This window comes from Tachyglossus aculeatus, chromosome X3 (assembly GCF_015852505.1).
Source record: "Tachyglossus aculeatus isolate mTacAcu1 chromosome X3, mTacAcu1.pri, whole genome shotgun sequence".
NCBI classification, from domain to species: Eukaryota; Metazoa; Chordata; class Mammalia; order Monotremata; family Tachyglossidae; genus Tachyglossus; species Tachyglossus aculeatus.
In genome coordinates this window covers 27201926-27218178 of record NC_052099.1, presented here as the reverse complement: position 1 = coordinate 27218178, position 16253 = coordinate 27201926, and the positions used below count along the sequence as shown (strand labels likewise).

At 43.9% G+C, this 16253-nt stretch overlaps 1 protein-coding gene across 1 annotated transcript in view; it reads left to right on the top strand.

The window, feature by feature from the left end:
* Positions 1-15828, top strand: part of ICE1 (interactor of little elongation complex ELL subunit 1) — a 42226-nt gene extending 26398 nt beyond the window's left edge. Inside the window, exons 15-20 of the mRNA XM_038770498.1 lie at positions 1402-1570; positions 5446-5606; positions 9426-9616; positions 10810-10916; positions 12670-12768; positions 14745-15828. Coding sequence (XP_038626426.1) covers positions 1402-1570; positions 5446-5606; positions 9426-9616; positions 10810-10916; positions 12670-12768; positions 14745-14926 — 909 coding nt within the window. The 3' untranslated portion in view covers positions 14927-15828. The remainder of the gene's footprint in view (positions 1-1401; positions 1571-5445; positions 5607-9425; positions 9617-10809; positions 10917-12669; positions 12769-14744) is intronic.
* Positions 15829-16253: the final 425 nt, after the last annotated feature.

The window sequence follows — 16253 nt, the reverse complement described above, 5'->3', positions numbered from 1 at the left end:
CTAGACTGTAAGCGTGGGGTGGTCAGAGAATGTGTCTGTTTATAGTGTTTTATTGTAATAATAATGTTGGCATTTAAGCGCTTACTATGTGCCTTCAAGCACTGTTCTAAGCGCTGGGGTAGGTACGAGGTTATCAGGTTGTCCCATGTGGAGCTCACAGTCTTCGTCCCCATTTTACAGATGAGGTAACTGAGGCCCAGAGAAGTTAAGTGACTTGCCCAAGGTCACACAGCAGACGTGGCGGAGCTGGGATTAGAACTCACGACCTTCTGACTCCTAAGCTCGTGCTCTGTCCACTAGACCATGCTGCTTCTCAGGTAGCAGAGAAGCAACTCTCCCAAGCGCTTAGTGCAGTGCTCTGCATACAGTAAGCTCTGCATAAATACGATTGACTGTGAACTTTTTTTCTTGGCATTTGATAAGTGCTTTCTGTGCCAGGCACTGTACTAAGCGCTGCTGGTGATACAAGCAAGTCAGGTTGGACAGTCCAACCAGCCCCACAGTGCTTAGGTAAATATTTTTAAACTCTATTTCCCCTATAGTATCCCTAATCTGCTTTAACATCGGTGTCCCCTGGTAATCCGTAAAATTGTCGTGGGTTGGAAATGTGTCTACCAACATGGTTGTATTGTACTTTCTCAAGGACAATACAGTGCCCTGCACACAGTAAGCACTAAATCCATACCATTGCCTGACTGACTTAGACTTTACATTTAACACGATGTGAAAGCACATTGAATCTGCTTCAAGGCAAAGGCCTTGATGGTCTGAAGTTAATTTTCTTGATCTGTGTTGTTCAGGTGATTCCTTGCTTTTTTTATTCTGCTACGGGCCCCTCGATGTGACCCAGTTCCAGGCAGGGGCCTGATGATCTTTTTGTCATCATCATCAATCATATTTATTGAGCGCTTACTATGTGCAGAGCACTGTACTAAGTGCTTGGGAAGTACAAATTGGCAACATATAGAGACAGTCCCTACCCAACAGTGGGCTCACAGTCTAAAAGGGGGAGACAGAGAACAAAACCAAACATACTAACAAAATAAAATAAATAGAATAGATATGTACAAGTAAAATAAATAAATAGAGTGATAAATATGTACAAACATATATACAGGTGCTGTGGGGAAGGGAAGGAGGTAAGGTGGGGGGGATGGAGAGGGGGACGAGGGGGAGAGGAAGGAAGGGACTCAGTCTGGGAAGGCCTCCTGGAGGAGGTGAGCTCTCAGCAGGGCCTTGAAGGGAGGAAGAGAGCTAGCTTGTCCAATGGCAATGTTATAATGAGGTTATTGCCGTCATTTGTTATAAGATGATTTGGGTGTTTTTAATCTCACCCTGACAACCGTTCTTGTTGAGAGCAAAAATCAAGGCCAGTATAAATCGCTTTCTGTGTTGTTACAGCATTTAGCAGAACCCTTGCTTCACGCGATCCTCTCCGAACTGAAAACGCAGAAGCCGTCTCCGGACCACAGTTACGTTCATGCCCTCTGCAGGGTGTATGTCGGGATCTGCAGGCATCTCGGAGACTTGGAAAGAGCTCGCCTGTTCTGTTACACCCTGCTTAAGGAAGGTACGGTGAGCGGTCGGGCTCTGTGGAAGACGTCACCTTGCTCATTCGCTTCTCCCGAGTTACCCATAGCTGTTTCCACCAAGAAAAGCTGTTTCCACCAAGAAAACCTTTGAATTTGTTGAGATTGCTAGTAGGTGTGCATTTGGCATGTTGAACAAAGGAAAGTCTCCTGCCTACAGGGTAAATGTTTCTCATATTTCTTCAGCACCATCTATCCCTGGGTATTCACTTTCCTGTCACGTTTGAGATGAGAGTCCCTCGCCAGGGACTATAAATTAGTCCGATTTCACCTTTCCATTCTGCTTATGGGAACATGGGCCTTAGTCATACATAAGGGAAAGGTCAGGTACCTCCTAGCTGAGCTATTTTGGTATCGTTGGAGCAGGTGAGAGCCTTGAAATCGGATGTGCATTCTGGCAAAAAAAAAAAAATTTGGAAGGACAGAAGAGGCTGAAGGTCTTCTGAAAGGGTCTTTGGAAGGAATGTTCGATTATTTAGCTTGATCTCCCCTACTTCTCTCCTTCTGTAGTGGCTTACCTACCTGAGATGTTCAGGTTTCCAGTGATAATTTTCTTAGTATATCAATCAAGGTAATCACCAGGCTAGTATCAAATCAGGTAACTCATAATTTATCAGAGGGCTGAATGTAAATGAGCTGTTAAACCTACAGAGTTCTAAATTGCAAGCAGTAAGTCCTAGATGTGTTGCCTAGATGTCTCGAGATTTCATCAGCTCTACCCAGAGCCTGGACTCCAGCTTTCCCGGCTAGAGGTTGAAATCAGGTGTGCATTCAGGCAAAAAAACCACAAAAATTTGGAAGTAGAAAAGAGGCTGAAAGTCTTCTGAAGGGGTCTTTGGAAGGAATGTTTGATTATTTAGCTTTATCCCCCCCTACTTCTCTCCTCCTGTAGTGGCTTACCTACCTGAGATGTTCAGGTTTCCAGTGATAATTTTCTTAGTATATCAATCAAGGTAATCACCAGGCTAGTATCAAATCAGGTAACTCATAATTTGTCAGAGGGCTGAAGCCTACAGAGTTCTAAATTGTGAGTAGTAAGTCCTAGATGTGTTGCCTAGATGTCTCAAGATTGCATCAGCTCTACCCAGAGCCTGGACTCCTGCTTTCCCGGCTAGAGGTTGAAATCAGGTGTGCATTCAGACAAAAAAAAAAAAAAAATTGGAAGGAGAAAAGAGGCTGAAGTTCTTCTGAAGGGGTCTTTGGAAGGAATGTTTGATTATTTAGCTTTATCTCCCCTACTTCTCTCCTTCTGTAGTGGCTTACCTACCTGAGATGTTCAGGTTTCCAGTGATAATTTTCTTAGTGTATCAATCAAGGTAATCAGGCTAGTATCAAGTCAGGTAGCTCATAATTTGTCAGAGGGCTGAAACCTACAGAGTTCTAAATTGCAAGCAGTAAGTCCTAGATGTGTTGCTTAGATGTCTCAAGATTGCATCAGCTCTACCCAGAGCCTGGACTCCAGCTTTCCTGGCTAGAGGTTGAAATCAGGTGTGCATTCAGGCAAAAAAAACCCCCAAATTTGGAAGGAGTAAAGGGGCTGAAGGTCTTCTGAAGGGGTCTTAGGAAGGAATGTTTGATCATTTAGCTTTATCTCCCCTACTTCTCTCCTCCTGTAGTGGCTTACCTACCTGAGATGTTCAGATTTCCAGTGATAATTTTCTTAGTATATCAGTCAAGGTAATCAGGCTAGTATCAAGTCAGGTAACTCATAATTTGTCAGAGGGCTGAAACCTACAGAGTTCTAAATTGCAAGCAGTAAGTCCTAGATGTGTTGCTTAGATGTCTCAAGATTGCATCAGCTCTACCCAGAGCCTGGACTCCAGCTTTCCCGGCTAGAGGTTGAAATCAGGTGTGCATTCAGGGAAAAAAAAAACCCAAAAATTTGGAAGGAGAAAAGGGGCTGAAGGTCTTCTGAAGGGGTCTTTGGAAGGAATGTTTGATTATTTAGCTTTATCCCCCCCTACTTCTCTCCTCCTGTAGTGGCTTACCTACCTGAGATGTTCAGGCTTCCAGTGATAATTTTCTTAGTATATCAATCAAGGTAATCACCAGGCTAGTATCAAATCAGGTAACTCATAATTTATCAGAGGGCTGAAGCCTACAGAGTTCTAAATTGCAAGCAGTAAGTCCTAGATGTGTTGCCTAGATGTCTCAAGATTGCATCAGCTCTACCCAGAGCCTGGACTCCAGCTTTCCCGGCTAGAGGTTTCTAATGAATCATCCTGAAGTTGTTTATTTCCGAAATCGCTGGTTGATAACCCTATTTGTGCCTAAAGTGTAAGTGCTAAATAGGCATGGCAGGCCCAAGCGAACAGGAAATTAAACTGGGATATCTATTGAATTTTTGTGGCATCAATCAGACTGTCTTTACCTTATAACGAAGGTGACTGACTAGAGAAGTCTTTAGATTTCAGAATCAAACAAACCGCCTCCACGTTCAGCTGGTTTAGCGGTAAAGCACTGCTGTACAGAGCTTCCGAGGAATGCCCCGTTTCCTCATCCATGGCACCGATGGATAGCTGTCCAGCTCTGGAGCATCCCTGTCCCCATTGAGGGGTCAACCAGGGCAAACCCCCCTTCCCTTTCCCACTATTGACATCAGTTAATCAAATCAATGGTATTTACCTAGCGCTTACTGTGAGCAGATCACTGTACTAAGTGCTTGGGAGAGTATAGTAGAACAGCTGTAGAAACGTTCCCTGCCCACGAGCTTACAGTCTACAAGGGAAGACAGACATTAATATTTACGATCTAAAGCCAAAATCACGAGAGATAAATGGGTAAGGATAGAGGGGTTCACCTGCATTGTGTTTCAAATGGGACACCCTAAAATGGTTTTAGCAGATACCTACATTTCGATCATTGGTGTTCACTGAGCATTGACTGTGTAAAGCACTGTGTTAAGCACTTGGGAGAGTATCGTTCAGTAGAGGTGGTAGAAACGTTCCCTGCTCACGCGGAGCTTGCAGTCTTTAGTGAAGACAGTCGAATTTATGTCATAAAAATTCAGGACATTTCCCTGTTTAATTCTGTATTTCCTTAAACCTTCCCTGTCTATTTAGCACGTCCACTTTAAGAGCAAATATGATTATAAGCAAACAATTCTTTGAGTTTTGCTTAATTCTCTCTTAAGCATCTTAAAAGACTTTGTAAGAAAATTCCTAGTTCAAAAAAACCTCCCAGCCATTTCCCCAAGCCCTACTCAAAGTCTGTCTTATTTATCCGTTATCCTGGAAAAATAGCCCAACATTTAGCACAGTGCTTGGCCTTAATACAGCATGGCTCAATGGAAAGAGCACGGGCTTTGGAGTCAGGGGTCATGGGTTCAAATGCCGGCTCCGCCACTTGTTAGCTGTGTGACTTTGGGCAAGTCGCTGAGTTACCTCATCTGTAAAATGGGGATTAAGACTGTGAGCCCCCTTGGGACAACCTGATCGTCTTGTAACCTCCCCAGCGCTTAGAACAGTGCTTTGCACATAGGAAGTGCTTAATAAATGCCGTTATTATTATTATCATTATTATTATGTGCTTAATAAACTAATTATTATCATTATGAGTGCAGAAGTTTTGGGTCATCTGACCCATCACTTTTATCAAATCAGTTTGTTTTCCATCTACATAATAATTATCAGAAATGATCACGTATGAGAAGTTTAAAAGAGATTTGTCGAAATAGCAGGGGCCGGAGCAGATAACTTGTAGAAGTTCTTCAGAGCCTTATGGTTCTGTGTTCCTGTGTAGTGAGGCGGGGGAAAGGGAAGAGATTGAACGCTGACGTGTGTGACAAGAGTTAACGGTTAGAATTGTGTCCAGGTCGTGAGGTAAAAATGTTGTATTCTGTATCTCCCTCCTCTAGATTTTCCAGAATCTGAGAAGTTAACTTTGTTCATTGCAAGCACGTGGCATGATATATTTATCTTCCAAGGAGTGCTTAACAAAGCCATCCAGCTTGTTGCCCGGCAACGTGCCCGAGGAGAGGTTCTGAACTGCTTGAGTGCTTATCTCAACTGGGAGAAGGTAAGTTGGGCTTGAGCTCTTCCGGGCCCTGGGTGTTCCCAGCCAGCAACTCTGGGCACATATGCCAGGGGCTGGCATGCTAGCGTTGGGCACGCAGAGCTCATCCACCTCTGCCGGGGCTCCCAGACTGAGCCTCCGCCTTTCTCTCCCCCTCCCCATCCCCTTGCCGTACCCCCTTCCCCTCCCCGCCGCACCTGTAGATCTGTTTGTACAGATTTATTACTCTATTTTTTTTTACTTGTACATATTTACTCTTCTATTTATTTTATTTTGTTAATATGTTCTGTTGTCTGTCTCCCCCTTCTAGACTGTGAGCCCGTTGTTGGGTAGGGACCGTCTCTGTATGTCGCCAACTTGTACTTGGCAACAGAAATACAGAAGTAGAGAAGCAGCGTGGCTCAGTGGAAAGAGCATGGGCTTTGGAGTCAGAGGTCAGGGGTTCAAATCCCAGCTCTGCCAACTGTCAGCTGTGTGACTTTGGGCAAGTCACTTCACTTCTCTGGGCCTCAGTGACCTCATCTGTAAAATGGGGATAAAGGCTGTGAGCCCTCTGTGGGACAACCTGATCATCTTGTAACCTCCCCAGTGCTTAGACCGGTGCTTTGCACATAGTAAGCGCTTAATAAATGTCACCATTATTATTATTATTACTTCCCTAGCATTTAGTACAGTGCTCTGCACACAGTAAGTGCTCAATAAATACGATTGAATGAGTGAAAGTGTGCTAGGTGGATGGGGGACAGGGGACTGCTCAAAATGCCGTGTCACGGATGCCGGTGGTAGGAGCCCCCTTACTCTAGCCCTCATCCTTCTCTCTCCTGGGATATCATGTAGAAAAGGGGGCTGACGCCTGACCCATGGAAAAGAGAGCCACCTCTTTCATGAGGAATAGTCACTGTTCTCCATTCGATGATGGATTTAAATATTTATACACCTAATGGAGATTTAAAAGTACCCCGTCTCTCGGGGAAGAGTGGGCTGGAATCTGAGTACAGAACTGTAAATGATTCAGTTTGCCAAGAAAGGTCAGATACATGTAATTGATATTGTAATTGAAAAGTAGCTTGGTGTATTGGAAAGAGCGTGGGCTTGGGAGCAGGACCTGGGTTCTAATCCTCACTGTGCCACTAGTCTGCTGTGTGATTTGGGCAAGTCACATCACTTCTCTGTGCCTCGGTTCCCTCATCTGCAAAATGGGGATTCGATCTCCCACCTCCTTAGACTGTGAGCTCCATGTGGGACCCGATGATTTTCTATCTACTCCAGTGCTTAGTACAGTGCTTGGCACATAGTAAGTACTTAACAAACATTATTTTTATCACTATTATTTCACTTCAGCCTCTAAAATTGTTTTCCATCTAGTTGTATTGCTTTACAAAATATAACTCTGTGCTGGATTTTGGATTTTTTTTTTTTTTTTTTGTCATTTGTAGTTGATAAGCGCTTACTGCGCGCCAGGCACTTTCCTGAGCCCTGGGGTAGATACAGCTTAATCAGGTTGGATACGGTCCATGTCCCAAATGGGTCTCGCCGTCTTAATTCCCATTTTTCTGAGGCACAGAGAAGTGAAGTGACTTGTGCAGGGTCACACAGCAGGTAAGTAGCAGAGCAGAGATTAGAACCCAGCTCCTCCTCCTTCCAGGCCCATGCTGTATTCACTAGGCCACATTGCTTTGCTATACTTGTATAGAGACAAAAATTTGGTCAGATTTCATGAGTTCAGGTACACAGTTCTTTCAACCACCCACCCAAATGAAAGCCAGAAAAAGTTACCTATTTTACGCTTGCCAGCAAGTCGGTGTTTGAATCTCGTATTCCAGTAGTTACACAACCTGCTCGTACAATTTGAGATACACAGTAACTGAATGGATTTTGGGTGGTGAGCTGTCATGAGGTATTCATTGGCATATGTGTGGATCAGAAATATGTTCAGTCTAAATGAGTTTTGCACCCTCTTTCTTCCCCTTTGACTATTCTAACCACGTTCAGTAATTTCACCATGCTCCTAGATTACCCTAGGTGGTCAAATCCTGTCACTGGGACAGAATGGCCGAATGCTTTTAATTGGGACAAAACGCGTGGTCTTGAGCATAGTGACCCAAGCAGCCTTGTCCTCGACTGAGGAACTAAAGTGTTTACCAAATCTCCTATCTTGGGGATAAATAATTCTCCTTATTGGATTCAGTTTCGTTTTCCCTTCTCCACCCCTGAACTGTTTTTATTTCAAGTTCTTAGAATGTTAATGACAAATGGTCGTAGGATTGGCTCTAGAAAAGCAGGAGCCAAAGTTAGCCAGTTTTTTCAAACTGTGCACTTCATCGATTACTAGTTATCTTGGGAGAGATCAAGCTGGAAAATGTGTGGCTCGCATTAGTTCTCTAGACGGTAAGCTTGTTGTGGGCAGGGAATGTGTCTCTTTCTTGTTCTCTCCCAATCAATCAATCAATCAATCGTATTTATTGAGCGCTTACTATGTGCAGAGCACTGTACTAAGCGCTTGGGAAGTACAAATTGGCATCACATAGAGACAGTCCCTACCCAACAGTGGGCTCACAGTCTAAAAAGCGCTTAGTACGGTGCTGTGCACACAGTAAGCGCTCAGTAAATATGATTGAATGAATAAAGAGGATACTAGGACCAAAACCTTCACCACGTGTCACCCTCGACTCATCCCGTTAACAGAGAGTTGCTTTTGCGGGGCCTTCAGGTCCCTTTCCCCAGAAACGTCGTACTCTGGCCGATATAATTTTCCCCCTCTGCTCTGAAGGCTTTGCGGGTGGCCCCTAGAAGGTCAGATTTACTCTCTAAGAGCACACTAGTCAGATTAAAAACGTGCAGGACAAATTATTGGCACTTCCCCATCGAATGTAAGGACAGTCACTGGTGTTTTTGAATGACTAGCCAAATTTTGATATTAGCAAAATGTTTTCTAGAGAAACTGTAAATTGTGATTTGAAACAATCTTATTCAGGTACCAACTTGATTGGTGGAGGTGAGCCTACCGCCAGTTCGGGTAACTTTGGAAATGAAATGAGGGAAAATTGGGGAATTGAATAGTGGTAGTACATGTGATCTGCATCTAACCTGGGAGATCCATTTCACGGGTTGTAATAGTAAGTGTGGAATCAGCACTAGAGCTGAAGAAAATACTTTTGGCCCCCTCTTCTCTCCCTGCTGTCAATTTTATCCACCTCCAGCTTTGTCTGGGGGGTAGGATGTCGTAGTAGATGGGGGCTAAACTTTAAGACTACAAGGTGGGGAGGCACAAATCAAAGTAGCGTGCGTGAGCGGGAGAAACAGGAGGTAGGGGCTGCTGCTTTTTTCTTTTTGGGCCTGGGCCCTATTCACTGCTGCTGTGAAACTGTGCTCGTCTCTACACGTCAGGTCCATCAGGTGAAGAGGACCATAATGGGTGGAGAATGAAAACTCCGCAATGGCTGTAAATGTACAATGAACTCATTCACTGATTCTGTTTTAACCAAGTACTGAGTCATTATGTTGAGAGAGAGAGGAGTCTTGATTGTTATAGGGGCATTTTGTCCCTGGTTCGGGGATATCCACTTTGAGTAATAAATCCACATTTAATGTTCGTCATAGCAGCAAGGGAAGAATAGACAATTGTGTAATTTCCTCTGAGGTTAAAATCAAAACTCAAATGAAACAGAGGGCAGCATTATTCCCTATTCAGAATTAATCTAAGATCTCTTCATTTCTACCTGTAAATGGTTTCCCCGTCTGAGCCTCGCTTGCATACTTTGTGTTAAATAGTAGACTCCCTTTTCAATTTTACACTTTTTTTCTTCCTCTCTCACTTTGCAGAACTCCTCCTTGGATGTCGGTATCATGATCTCCAGTCTGCTTTTGGCAATACAGCTATGTCCTAAAATGGAATTTCAGTTAAGAGAAAAATTTGGTGAAGACCTAAGTGATAGCACTTGGGAATATATATTTGCTATTGATCTACTTTGCTGTCATCAGAAATGGGTTTGGACACATGATAATATTGTAAGGTATGGAGCTGTTTTCTGATCTGAGCTGTATGGAAGTGATCGATTATTACAATTATTAATAATAATAATTATGGTACTTGTTAAGCGCTTACCATATGTCAAGCAGTGTACTAAGCGCTGGGGTCGATAGAAGGTAATCAGGTCCCACATGGGGCTTACAGTGTAAGTAGAAGGGAGAGCAGGTTTTGAATTCCCATTTTACAGATGAGGGAACTTGAGGCACAGAGAAGTTAAGTGACTTGCCCAAGGTCACTCAGCAGTTAAGCAACGGAGTGTGCATTAGATCGAATCCAGTTCCTCTGATTCCCAGGCCTGTGCTCTTTCCCCCAGGCCATGGTGCTTCCTTTACACCTCATTTATTATTTTATATTGGTCAATCAATATTTATTGAGCTACTATGCAGAGAGTACTGTTAATTCCTTAGAAGCTTCTGCTGAGGAAAAGGATGCTGCCCTCAGGAGTTTATGATCTAATGGGGGATTCCGACAATAGTATTTGCACTTACGGGAAAAAAAGAATTGATATATGGCTAAGTGCTGAAATAGTGCTGTATGGGAATGCATAAATACTCATTTATCGGAGGAGGGCTCCTGGAGGAGGTGGGATATCAGAAGGATTTTTAAGAAGGGGCTAACGGGGGAGGGAGTCCAGTCAGGGAGGAGGGCAAGATGGAAGCAGTTTGAATCCAGTCACCCTGATGGCTTTAAGGTGGGACAAGCTCTCTGGTCTCTTTAATATCAGTTGCTCTGTGTTTGCAAGGTTATTTCTCTTCACAGTTGTACCGTTTGGGTGGGAGCAGGAGGTGATGCCGTTACCTCCGTAGCAGGCTATGCTATAGTTATATTATTTCGCGGCCGAGTATTAAACGCTTCCCTGGTGGAACACGTTATCACTAGAAAACCCATTTGTGGCTGAAACCACATGGCGTTTGAAAGCAACCCTGTTGGCAGCTTGAGAAAAGGGAGTGGGTTAACAAAGCCTCAAGTCTTGGAGAGAAAATGGGATGATACAGTAGACTGTTTGCAGTTTTACTTTCCCATCCATGCCCCAGCTCAGGAGCTGATGACAGATCCATTGATGAAGGAAGCGACAGGGTAGTTTTGAAGGAAGCGACAGGTGTTTTGAAGATCAAATCATAATCGCTTAGAAGCCTTGCCAAACTGAGCACTGAGTGGTGTCTTTTCATTTTCCAGTAAAGAGCTATGGCCAGTCATGGATACGTGGATCCGGCACCGAAAGGGAAACACGAACACTACGTGCCCTCCGGATATTATCGTGGCGTCAATACTCAGACTGATCGGTGAGTAATTGGTTGTGCTGGAAATGGCGTTTCTCAACCAGCACTGAGTTCATTCTGTAACAACCTAGAGAGACTGATTGTGGAAGTTGGACCAGACACTCTGCCATTTTATAGCTCCTTGTTTTCACTGCTCTTTTTTCTTTTGGTATTGAAGATCATGAGCCTGTTGGGGAGAGGGCACAATTTGTCTTGGAAAAACTGAATTCCCTTTCCTGAGGCTCAAACGTATTGATTTGTTGGCAGGGCTGAGCGATAAACTATTAATAAACAAACCGTTCTCACAATGGACGATCGCCCTCCCTTCTGTCTGTACTTGAGTCACTTTTACATTTCTGAGTCATTCTCGGGACAGGACTTTTGAAGGGGATTTGAGAGAGGGCTGCTGGGTGTTGGTGTTCAAAAAGACCAGTGGGCAGCCTTTGGTGTTCTCTGCCCAATTCCTGGTAAGTGAAAATACTCGGATTATTCTGGACATTGATTGTCACCCTAAAAGTGGGTAAAACTTTTTTTTTTTTCTGATGTGAACTTGCTTTAAAACTTGTTTCCCTTGCCCTTAACACAAGTTGGAAAAAGTCCACTCTCAAATCCTTCTCTTAGGAATTACAAGATAAACCTTTTTTTGGAGAGTGGAGTATGTGTGTGTGTTATATCTTAACTAAGTAAATGTAATGGTTGGCCCAGTATTATTGATACATATGTGTTCATTTTTTGATGCTTTAAGTTCTGCATCCCATTCTCCCTCCTGAACCCCTTAAGCACTTTGAGCTCACCCCAGACCATCTCTGTGCATATCCTAACACCCTTTTGCTTCCCCTGTTATAGCTTGTATTTTTTTAATCTGTCCCCCCGACTAGACTGTAAACTCCCTGTGGGCCGGTACCGTGTCTATCAACTCTAGTGTACTGAACTTTCTCAAGTACTTAAAACAGTTCTCTGCACACAGTAAGCGCTCTATAAAAACCATTGATTGGTGTGGGAAGGAAATATGGAATGCTTAGTTTCCTAACCAAGAATAGAAGAAGAGGGGCGAGATATATAATTATAAGTTATGAAAACTGAAAACTAGTTTTCTCCAAGGGGAAGGAGTTATTAGAAGTGGGGAAGAATTTTCCCGTGAGGGGAATGGGATCTCAAATTGTGGAATATTTTTCAAGAGGTCTAGGATGGACCTTTACCTGAGAGAGTTTAAATCTTCTTTGACTAGAGGTAAGAGATCAGGTCATCAATTCTATTTCTCTGTTTACACCGCAGTGTAAATGAAATGAGGAGTGTACAAACTTTGACTCTTCCTCTCTTTGCCAGAGAGCATTTTGCCATTCTTTTCCCATCAGCAGATGGCTCCCCGCTGGGTCTCACAGCTCCTGCCCAGCACTTCAGAATTACCGTGCCCTCAATTCATTGTTTTCACAGGAGGAAAGTGATTGCAGCAATGAAAAAAAACTTTAGGAGAACCAAAAGTACACAGGCTAGAGAAGGGGAGAGTCGAGGTGGAGACTGGGGATGTGCAGAGGACAGTGATGAAGAGCTGGTGGAGAGCAGGGAGTGAATGGACTTTGCTGGAGTGAGTCAGGATCGTGGGGTGGCCACAATCCGGGGGTACACCAGTAGAGACCAGAATCAATCAAGCAAATTTATTGAGCACTTACAGTGTGCCGAGTTTTAACGAATTTCACTTTTAAATACCTCCGGGTGGTTGGTCAATCAGTAAGAATGTATCTATTGATGTTTTGCCTGTCGGTTCTTTTTCTTTCAGGCCGCTTAGGCCAACTAGGATTAAAAGAAGGCTATTCTTTTGCTGTGAAAAACATCAGTAGAGTCGTTGGTACTTTTATAAAACATGCGTCTGAAGAAGGTAAAAACCCCATTTATAGCTTCCGTTTAATGTTTGCTATCCTTAGAAGTTTTTCTTTCCGTTGAGTATTTTTCACTGCGTTGGAAACTAATTGGTTTCTCTCCCTTAGTTTGGTCAAGGGGGAGAAACTTGAAAGGCAGCCATTTTTTCGGATGTCTTTGAGTCTTTTGAGTCACCAAGTTCAGTGAGCCATACCGTACCCCACAAAGTAGCATTACTGCCTAGCTTTCTCTCCGCTATGCCTATATGCAATTATGATTTGATCTTCAGAACAGCTGGGCCACAACTGGCCCAAAACAACCCTGCCTCTTCCTTCATCAATGGATCTGTCATCAGCTCCTGAGCCGGGGTGTGGATGGGAAAGTGTGCCTATAGGGAAACTGAGGCACAGAAAGCACGAAAGCATGGCCTACTAGATAGAGCACAGATCTTGGAGTCAGAAAGATCTGGGTTCTAGTTCCGGTTCTGCCACTTCTCTGCTGTTTGACCTTGGACAAGTCACTTCACTTCGTCTGAGCCTCCGTTACCTCATCTGCCAAACGGGGATTAAGACCAAGCCTCGTATTGGACAGGGACTGTGTCCAACCTGATTAGCTTGTATCTACCCTCAGTGCTTAGAACATCACTTGGCACATAGTAAGCGCCTAACAAATACCATTAAAAAAAAAACTTGTCACAGAAGGTAGCTGTAGACTATGGGGAAAAAATGCCCTGAATTCTGATTTTTCAAACTATTTCCCTGCTGCGCAATTTGCGGGCATTCTGGATCATACACCTGAGAGAGGGTTTCCATGACATTGCAGAGTCCTCATTCCCTCTTTATGCATTTCTGCCACCATACAAGAGCACTTAAAAAAAAAATCCAAATCTGTATGTTTGATGTGTGAGCTAAAAAGCCATCCAAAGTGTGCATGCCCTCTCATTGCCCCCGTGAAATAGCTAATGACGATGTATGTGCTAAGAAAGGGGTTTAGCTAGTAATGCAAGAGTCAGAGAAACTCACGAACTCTAAAGTAAACCATTCATATAATCGATTTTCCTGCCGCTTCATCGGAATGAGAGGGAAATATTAAACAGCTCGAGAGGTGGAATGTTTGAACATAGGGATATCAGGCCTGAGTTTGGAAATGATGTGTTCCATCTTCAAAGCAATTTCTAGAAACCCCACGAAAACCATCATTACCAGTTCTTGGGCAGATGCTACCGTGTTAGAGAAGCAGTGTGGCTCAGTGGAAAGATCCCGGGCTTTGGAGTCAGAGGTCATGGGTTCAAATCCCAGCTCCACCAATTATCAGCTGTGTGACTTTAGGCAAGTCACTTAACTTCTCTGTGCCTCAGTTACCTCATCTGTAAAATGGGGATTAAGACTGTTAGCCCCCCGTGAGACAATCTGATCACCTTGTAACCTCCCCAGCGCTTAGAACAGTGCTTTGCACATAGTAAGCGCTTAATAAATGCCATTATTATTATTTACTGGTGCTCTGGGCTAGAGAGAGGCTGAGGCCAGCCCAGAATTCCATAGGTGGCATCCCTGTTGGCGAATGGGATTTAGATGTTTCTGAAACCAAGTCCCAGTCTTCCACTTGAACAGCTTGAGTGGCACTTCCCTGGTCCAGTATAGCTTTATCTACGTGCACCCATCGACTTCCTTAATTATTATTTTTTCTATCTGAGTCATTTTCATTCTAGGCAGAAAACTGAGCTGTGGGATCCAGGTTATTTGAGTAGTGTTTTATTTTGTTAGTACGTTTGGTTTTGTTCTCTGTCTCCCCCTTCTAGACTGTGAGCCCACTGGTGGGTAGGGACTGTCACTATATGTTGCCAGCTTGTACTTCCCAAGCGCTTAGTACAGTGTTCTGCACACAGTAAGCGCTCAATAAATACGATTGATTAAACAATCTTTCCAAGAATATGAAAACCTACCTTCCCGGTGACTGATCGAACGAACTCGCTTCTTGTTTTTTTCCTTCCCCCAGCCGTACCCTGGGGTGTGCAGCTGGCAGCGGTCTATGCTCTTTGCGAACTGAGTCCCAGCAACCCATCGGAAGCATTTGACGTGTTAAACTCCTGGAGCGTGGGGGCTGCAAAGAGCATCCCATCCGCAGTCAGCGGCTGCATGGTTGAAATCAGCGAGATGCAAGCCATAGAACGCGCTTAAGCCGCCCAGGACTGCTCTGCCCACAGAAGTGCCTTTTTGTCTGGAGGAGAAGAGAGGGTTGTGCCATTTTACAAGATGCCCAAGGATAAAAGCAATATCAAGAAGGACACAGCCAGGAGTACCGCTCCCTAATCGCTGGGGTGGGAGAAGGGAAAGGCTGGTGGCATTATTTGCCTCCCTCCCCTTCCCACCCCGGAGACATTCTAGTTACACAGTTGTCCCATGTAACTTCTATGTGCATTTCGTGTGAGCCCTCCACCCCCTGTAAATGACAGATGGGCTGAAACGACGCATTTCGGGTGGCTGAGGAAAACCTGAACTTGCCCTTTTTGCTGCAGAAGATGCCCTTTTGTGTTTTTTTAAACTACGCGGTATTTTAAAATCGACGCACAAGTTACGAAAGCTTTAGGTTGTGGAGCCAGAGATCTCTCCGGGCTGTGCCCTTGAGACGTGGACTAGAAGTGTCTTCCTTTAAGCGAGCCGCACGGACTGCTTAAAACACTGTGTCCGTGGGTTTTTATTTAGGTGGGTTTTACCGGCTGGCCGTGGGCTGAGCCGTCGGAGAAGACTCAGTTTCTGTCCATTCATAGAGCGACTTCAGTGGCTTCCTATCCATCAGGACAGTGGCATCTCGGCAGTAAAAGTTTTATGTTTCGATTACATGTATATAAAAGATTCAGAGGTAACCAACAGATCTCTGTATGTTTTGTATATAGGGTATAATGCTATAATGTGTTTCACATTTAATGATATTCCACTTTGGGAATTTTAGAGTTTGTATATAGAAAGCAGGTTTAACAATTCACGTGGTTCTGCCTCCTAATATGATTTATCTTGTATTGACCATTTCTTAGATAACGCTGTACATTTTTTTTATAATAAAATCAAAGTGAACACCTCTAGGTGGCTGCGTGTATATGAAGAAAAATCAGCGCCTGACTTTAAGTTAACTTTAACTCGGGATAGCTGATCAAAGAAAGCAATCCAAAAGAGTAAGTTCATTGAGAATCACCAGATGAGGAACTTATCGTTAATAATAAAATAGTGATATTTGTGGAGTGCTTACTCTGTGCCAGTCATTGTACTAAACACTGGAGTAGATACATGATTATCAGCTTGTCCCAATTCCTGTCTCACATGGGCCTCACAGTCTAAGTCGGGAGGGACGACGGGCAGGGATTACGTCTGCCAACTCTGTTGTGTTGTACTTTCCCAAGCACGTAGTACAGTGCTCAGCACGTAGTAAGCGGTCAGTAATTACCAGTAATGGATTGATTTTCTTTTTTTATCTGATGCGGGGTTAAGGGAAAAGTTAAGGGATCTACCC